The 7,840-nt window shown below is 39.6% G+C and overlaps 1 protein-coding gene across 1 annotated transcript; it reads left to right on the top strand.

Annotated features, from left to right (window-relative positions):
• Positions 1-5,542: 5,542 nt before the first annotated feature.
• On the top strand, positions 5,543-7,283 carry LOC109815055 (uncharacterized). The gene is made up of 2 exons (XM_020379644.3): positions 5,543-5,995; positions 6,784-7,283. The coding sequence occupies exons 1-2, from the start codon at positions 5,636-5,638 to the stop codon at positions 7,123-7,125; spliced, it is 702 nt and encodes a 233-aa protein (XP_020235233.1). The 5' UTR covers positions 5,543-5,635; the 3' UTR covers positions 7,126-7,283.
• The last annotated feature ends 557 nt before the right edge of the window (positions 7,284-7,840 follow it).

Here is a 7,840-nt window from a genome sequence, read left to right on the forward strand (position 1 = left end):
GTGCGCGGCAAGGCGGTGGCCGCTGAAAAGAAGAAGGGGGGAAGCCAACCTAAGGAACCCTTCCCCGTCATCCCTGGCTACGACTGGTTCAGGGGTGACGTGGGGGAGTTTCAGAGCGTCTTCAAATCGTTCATGGAGATTAAAGCGATGTGAAAATCGCATAAGATCTGTGTTCCCTCCATTTCTGAGCTTATCCAGCTTGAACCCTGTCAGCCCGGTGAGCGTGTTTACATGGGGGGTACCTCCGAGCCCCCCTTCTTTTACATGTATCAGTTTTTCTTCATGGATTTAGGCGTGTGCCTTCCCTTTACCCAATTCGAGTGCAATTTTTTGAATTTTGTCAACTCGGTTCCTTGCTAGTTGCACCCCAATAGCTGGGGTTTTTTGAGGGCTTTTCAAGTCCTGTGTTTGACCCTAGGGATAGGGTTGTCTCTGCCTGTTTTCCTTCATTTTTATCAGTTAAAACTGGGCGTCCCTCCCTATGGTTGGGCGTCTTTGAGTGGTAGTAAGGCTGGGGGGCTGTTTTCTCTTTACTCCCAGTCTTACAAAAATTTCAAACAAGAGTTCTTTCGGGTTGCGCTTAAGGACGTCGACCTGTTGAAAGATGAGGTGTTCCATTTCGGCGGGTTGCCAAAGTTCCCTTTTTACTGGCGACAGGCTCCGGTCAGGTTTAATGGGTCAGGCAATCTGCAATTGACAGCCTCAGATACTGCTGCCATTGCAAACCTAGAAGCGCTAACTCGGCATACAAGGAGAGAGGTCTAGAGAGTGAGTATCTCATCCTTCTTGGTTGCCAGGGTTCGGGAATCATGTCTTTTACTGACGTATCTGGTTTTCGTGTTTGCAGGCATAATGGGGAAGAACAAATGGCGCGAGTTGAAGTCTCGCTACAACGTCGCCGAGATTGAGGTCCCAGAGCCTCAAGAGGAGGAGGTGGCCCCCTTGGAGACCCGTCGAAAAAGAAAGAGGGGAGAGAAAGAGGTCGGGGGACCTCTGCCCCTCAAGATACTGAGGAGGTGACCTCGAAGGCTGCCGACGCCGGCGCGGTTGACCTTACTAGGAGTCCTCTGCCCGAGGGAGCTCCCTAAGTGGCCGTCGAGGAGGTTTCCCAGAACGCTGAGGAAGTTGCCTAGGCTGCCGAGGTTGGTGCCTTTCTTTGTGGTTTTCCTTCTATATTGCCCTTTTCTTGATTTCTGACTTAGGAGGAAATTTTTGTCTTTTGTAGGCGAGGAATGCTGTCGAGGTCCGGGTGGCTCCGAGCTTGGAGGTACCAGGGGCGGGCGCCCCCGTTGCTGAGCAGGAGGCGCCTGCTTCTACTTTTGCCGAGGCCCGCGGCAAGGGGCTGAGCTCTGAGGTCCCGACACCTACTCCTGCAGCCTCGGCGCTGCCGTTCGGCCCGTCGAGGGGGGCCCCCAAAAGCCAATACCTCGCCCAGCGTTTTGGAAAGGATCTCTCTCTGGTGCGGTTGGACAACGTGAGCGCTTTGGAGGATATAGACTCATTATGGAGCGCGGGGGTGACCTCGGAGAAACTCTTCCCCAAGGGTTCGCTGAGCTCGGCTGATCAGGCTATGATCGAGACGGCCGGGCCAGTGGAAGGCCTTGATTCTGCTTAGGTCTTTTTGCATAGGACAATGGCTATTGTGGACCATTAGAAGCACAAGTGGTCCAAGCAGCAAGAGGACCTGGTGAAGCTGAAGGGCCGAGTCCAGCCTTTGAAGGAGGAGAACAAGGCCTTAGCGGCTGCTCTCGGCGAGGCCAAGATGCAGAATGAGGCCGAGCTTCAGGCCACCAAGAGGGAGGTGGTGAGAGTTCATAAGTCTTTGGAGGTTGCTCTGAGGACCAACGAGACTTACGCTGCCCAAGTGAATGAGTTGCAGAAATTTGCCACTTCTTCTTGGGGTCGGGTGCGCTCTTTGGAAGACGAGGTGACTGCGCTGAAAGCTGATCTGGCTGAGGCAGCCAATAAGCGTCTTTGTGACGAGATGCTTCTTGGTGGGAAAGAAGAGGAGGTCGTCGCTCTGAAGGCGGACCTTGCCAGCATGGTCGCGGAGAAGGCGGACCTTGCCTAAAAAGTCCCACATTGCTTAGGAGTCGAGGCTAAGGGTAGTTTATAAACACCCCCCCTCCTTAATCCACCAAGGTGCCTTTTTAAGGACAAAACCGTGACGGCCCAACGAGCGCCAAAGCGGACAATACCTCGAATGCAGTGACCCTAACGATGACAGCGGACTTACGATAGGAACATTAGCACTAGAAGGAGGGCTTAGGTCACTCTTGCCCCTTAGCATCGAATGGGGGGCTTGTTCCGGTATGCCTAAAAAGTCCCACTTCGCTTAGGAGTCGAGGCTAAGGGTAGTTTATAAACACCCTCCCTCCTTAACCCACCGAGGCGCCTTTTCAAGGACAAAACCATGACGGCCCAACGAGCGCCAAAGCGGACAATACCTCGGATGCGGTGACCCTAACGATGACAGCGGACTTACGGTAGGAACATTGGTGGGCGCCAAATGTCCTTACCGGAGATCGGTCATAGGGGACGATCTGCTGGGTAAGATCGGTGAGCCTCCTTCACTAGGTACGCTTGCTGTTCCAAGGCGGGGGTGGTACCTGTAAAAGAGACTCCGATGCTAAAGTTAGTGTTTGTGGGTGTACAAGTCTCGTATAAGTAATGCACGTACCTTTTTGTGAATTAGGGTTTTGTTGGGCCTTGGGCCTGAGATTAGTTTATGACCTATTTGGATGTCGGTCCTTGTCTTGACCGACGTCGCGTATCCGAGGTTGACTTGCATTGTAATGCCGAGCTAGAGCTCGGCATTACGGGATAGTACAATATGTTTAAGGGGAACCTGGAGATTAGATAATCCCTAGAGTTAAGTTTGAAAAGTCAAAGTTTAAGTTAAAGTCAAAATTGGTCGAGAAATGAATGAGGTATATATACAAAAATAAAATATGAAATTTCATTATTTTCATCCTTAAGTTCTTAGAGTGATAAGTTCGAGAGAGCAACTCTAAGAACAAAGAAGCTAAAAGTTTATTTTCTTCTTTCTTTTGATTTCAGATTCTAGGAAGCTAAACCCCAAACGTGTGGTTCAGCGGTAGGGGTTGATCCACGCTTAAGCAAGGTCAAGAGTTCGAATCCTGCCTTGTGTATGCAGCCGCGTTAAATCTTGGGGCCAGCTATCCCACCCTTTGAGGTGCCTCCAACGTAGTGAGGAGATTAGTCACTACTATCGGCGGTGGATACTCCAGGGATGAACCAAAAAAAAAAAAAAGATTCTAGGAAGCTAAATGACATAATAAAAACTTGTTTTCTTGTCATTTGAAGTTGTAGTTGAGTGTGGAGTTGATGAGCCGAATTGATGGCTTAATGTTGTGAATTTGGAAGATTTATCTATGAGAGGTTGTTAAATTTCTAAGTCCTGTCTAAGGAGGGTGATTGTGTGATGGATTATGGATGCATGTGTGTTGGAGTTATTTTATGGTATTTGTCTGAGGGGATATTTTATGAGTGTTATTTTTATAAGGTTATTACACAAGCATACTCCACAATGATGAGATATTGTCCACTTTGGGCCTAAGTCTTCACGATTTTGCTTTTGGTCATCACCCAAAACGTCTCTAGCATTGAAGTATGTTTGTACTATATAAGTTGTTATTTCTTATCTTATTTTATCGATGTGGAGCTTGTTTGAGGGAATATTTTATGAGTGTTATTTTATAAGGTTATTACACAAGCATACTCTACAATGATGAAATATTGTCCGCTTTGTGTCTAAACCCTCACAATTTTGCTTTTGGTCATCACCCAAAAAGTCTCTCTAGGATTGAAATATATTTGTGCTATATAAGTTGTTATTTCTTATCTTATTTTATTTATGTGAGACTTGTTTGTATCTCAACAATGTGAGATATTATGCAGATTTTGACATTTTGATGTTGGAAACAAAGTTTTTTATGGTTTAAATTCAAAGTTGAAGCTTCGGATTGTCATACATGTGGAGAGTGTTGGGTATTCTCGCTCAATGAACCTTTAAAGGTTGAAGATTAAAGAGTAGACGACACATTTTTACTTAATGAGATGGATCTTACTCAGCAAAAATGAAAAAAAATAATTATGAATTTTTCTTTCATGATTTTTATTTTGGGTTATTAGTCCCTGTACGTAAAAAAAAAAATAGAAAAAGAAAGATGTACACCGATCTTATAAATAAAATTTGTGTAAAACATAAAAAATTCAAATCATACAAAAGAACTAGTTCATGATTTCATCATAGTTTAAAAGAACAACCACTATATTAAAATCAATGTATTTAATAATTTTAAATAAATAAAAATATAAATACACTGCACAATATATATCTTCTAATTTGTACGTTTTTGATAAAATCTATTATTAGCTTCTCATTGAAACTCATACTTAAATGCTTATTTTTTCTACATAATTGAGATATTGTATATTTGAATTTTTCTTTTGGTAATGTTTTTTTAATGATATTTTATTTATTTGACTTGAATTTTAAACTTTTTTTTCCCTTCAAAACATCTATTTTTAATGGATATAACTCAGTAGCATTATTTCAAAACGACAATTCTCAGGAGAAGGATCCTACAAAGTTTTAGGGGGCACTAGAAGAAAAGGAGATCTCATTTTGACTATAAAATTCTTCTCTCTAGAGTTTATCTCTAGGTTATTCAGAAAGAACTTATGAAGTTTAAATTTTAAGAAAATTTTTATATATTCTTCTTCAAGTTGACCTTCATTCAAAATAAATTATCGACTAAAATTCCTTAAAAATTCTTAAATCCTTAGAATTTTCAATATTTAAATAATTAAATCATAACAACAAATATTCTAATAAAATAAATAAATGCTAACAAAATTCACAGTATTACATTAATAAGAGTATTTTAAACAATTTTTTAATGATAATATTTTCAAATTTTCTTAACTTTTTATCTTTTTAAATTTTTCATTTTCATTTTTAAACTAAATTTTAATATTTTTAAAAAAATATAATTTTAATATTTATATATTATAAATTCTAATTATAATACTTTTTATATGCAAAAAGTGCTTATTTATTATAATTTTTTTATATAAAATAAATTTTGATAATGTACAGATAAAATAATAGCATTATTCTATCATAATATAATTTAATTATAATAAATATAAATATAAATATAAATTACATATTTAAAAATATTTAATTTCTTATGAATTTTACAATAATATAATTTAAAAATTCAAAAACATTAATCATAAATTTAAATTATATAAAAGTAAACGATTATCTTTTACTATACACACTTAAGTACCAAATAAAAATTAAATTTCAAAATAGAAGTAAAAAAAAATGGAACATGTTTCAAATAGAAGAAATTTTTTTCAAAATTGATTGTTTATAATAGTGGGTGGAGTAGTGGCCTAGTGGGAGAGAAGCACGATTGGACCGGTCCGGTCCGGTCCGGTTCGGGTCGATCCGGTTCAGTCTTCCTTTCACACCGCAACTTCTAAACTATAAATAGAGGGATTCATTGAACAGTTCCATTCTCTCCACTCTCTAATCACTAGTAACTATTCGCTTTCGCTATCACAATCTAGGGTTTTAGAAAATTCCCCCAAAACCCTCATGGCAGAAGACACCGTGCCGGAAGTCATCGATCCCATCACCGCCGTGGATATGGAAGTCGAGAGCGAGCCAACCCTGAAGCGTGCTAGGGAGGAAGAGGAGTCCCACGACCGCCCCGACGACGACGTTTCGAAGAAGCAGAAGCTCGACGAGGAAAAGTCCGTCGAAGAACAACGTTTGGAGAGGGAAACAATAGAAGAAAAGGAAAAGGAAGCAGAGAAAGAAGAAGAAAAAGAAGAAGAGAAGGAAGCAAGTGGTGCTGTGAACTTGGGACACAAGAGCTTTGGCTCTTCATCGGAGATGTTCCATTACTTCTACAACTTTCTTCATACCTGGCCTCAATATCTTAATGTTAACAAGGTTTTCCCATTAACCCCTGTTTATTTTACCCTATTTTTTTTATAATAGAAATTAGCAAGGTACATTTTGTGTTTTGAGTGCCAAGCGTGTCAATAATTGAATTTCAAATTTACCTTTTTTAACTCGTGTGGATTCATTGATGTTTGGTTCTCTATGATTGTGATTTCATAAACCCTTTATCTCACGTGTTTGATTTTTCGTGATTATGATTTTATTATAAACCCCCGATATTTGATTTTTCCTTGAGTATGATTTCATGAACCCCTTTTCTCGTGTGTATCGAATAGTATTTGATTTTGCTTGATTATTGTTTCATAGACCCGTTATCTCATGTGGGTTGGTTGGTAATTGTTTTCTGTGATTATGATCTCATTTAACTTTGGTGTTTTCTTGTTGTGAACAGAGTATGTGCTGGCCATCATAGCTGCAATTTATCTACATATTGCTATCAATTATTTAGGTTCTTTGCAAAGGCATCTATAATTGCATTAGGGTTTAGCGTTATTTGTTGTAATGCGTGGGTTTTTGAATCACTTTTTAGTGCCACCAAGGTTTGATGTGATAATACAATTTCACTGCATATTTGTATGTCGCAATTGAAGTATTGAACTGAGTGAAAAACTTATTGCCAAATGCCATCAAATGTTTAAGTTGGGATTTGACACAGTTCTATTATAGTATGTTGTTCTTTTTTTTGGGTAATTTGTGAATCTGTCTTGATGTGGCAATAGCTGCGAGCGGAATTTACTTCTTGCTGTGAATCCATATTGACTTGTTTTGTGTGGCAGTATGAACATCTGATGTTGTTGGAGTTGCTTAAGAACGGCCATGCAGAGCCTGATAAGAAGATTGGTGGAGGGGTTCGTGCTTTCCAAGTACGCAAGCATCCTACCTTCAAAAGTAGGTGCTTTTTCCTCATCAGGGAAGATGAGTCTGTCGATGATTTTAGCTTCAGGAAGTGTGTGGATCATATTCTTCCCATGCCAGAAGAGATGCATTTGAAATCTAATGCGAACAAGGCGTCCGGAGGTGGCAGTGGGGGTGGAAAGCATCATGGGCATGGAAAGGGTGGCAGAGGGAGGGGTGGGAGAGGAGGTGGGCGTGGGAGAGGAGGAAAGTGGAGAAATTAAATACAGTAGTATCTGCTGGTGTGGGTCGTATTATGATAAAATGTTTTTTTGTTTATTTGGCCCTCATATTTCATGTTTCTAGTTAATTTTTGTTCAGATTCTGATGCTAAAGTTATTTATAAGTTATGAAGCTTTTTGGCAATGCCATGTTTTGATTATGGCCGGAAATGAATCGAACCATGCTGAACGGATATGTCTAGTTTGTTTTGACTTATAAGAAATAGTTTATTTTAAATTTTGACTCGAGTTTAGTATCAGCAGGGTCCAGTCCAATCCAATCAAGCATGTAACTGTTTGGCAGAGATTTCATGTTTCACATGAACCAAATGTCAAAATGATAGCATGAAACAAATCAATTAAGCAAGTTTATGGACTTGGTTTGAGACTCAATTTAACTAATCCATGTAAATATAGATGTCTTCTTAGATATATAGCCTGTCTTATAAATTTCTGTAAAAGTATTTAAGAGAAAAAAATAGGAAGTTTGTTTTTTTTTCTTCTATTTTTTTAAGAAATGTATTTGTACAAATTTTTCTAAACATGTCTCTAGTATTGATCGCATAGTTCATGAATCATAAACCGAATGAGTTTAGTAGAATTTGGATAAATTTTAGCCAACAACTTGGATTTTTGTCCTATTCATTTAGTCCATCAAGCAAGGTCATTAAGATAAATTTTGAGATGCAGATTTGGGTAAATTTTAGTCAACAACTGT

This window comes from Cajanus cajan, chromosome 6, assembly GCF_000230855.2.
Source record: "Cajanus cajan strain Asha chromosome 6, NIPB_CcT2T_4, whole genome shotgun sequence".
Taxonomy (NCBI): Eukaryota; Viridiplantae; Streptophyta; class Magnoliopsida; order Fabales; family Fabaceae; genus Cajanus; species Cajanus cajan.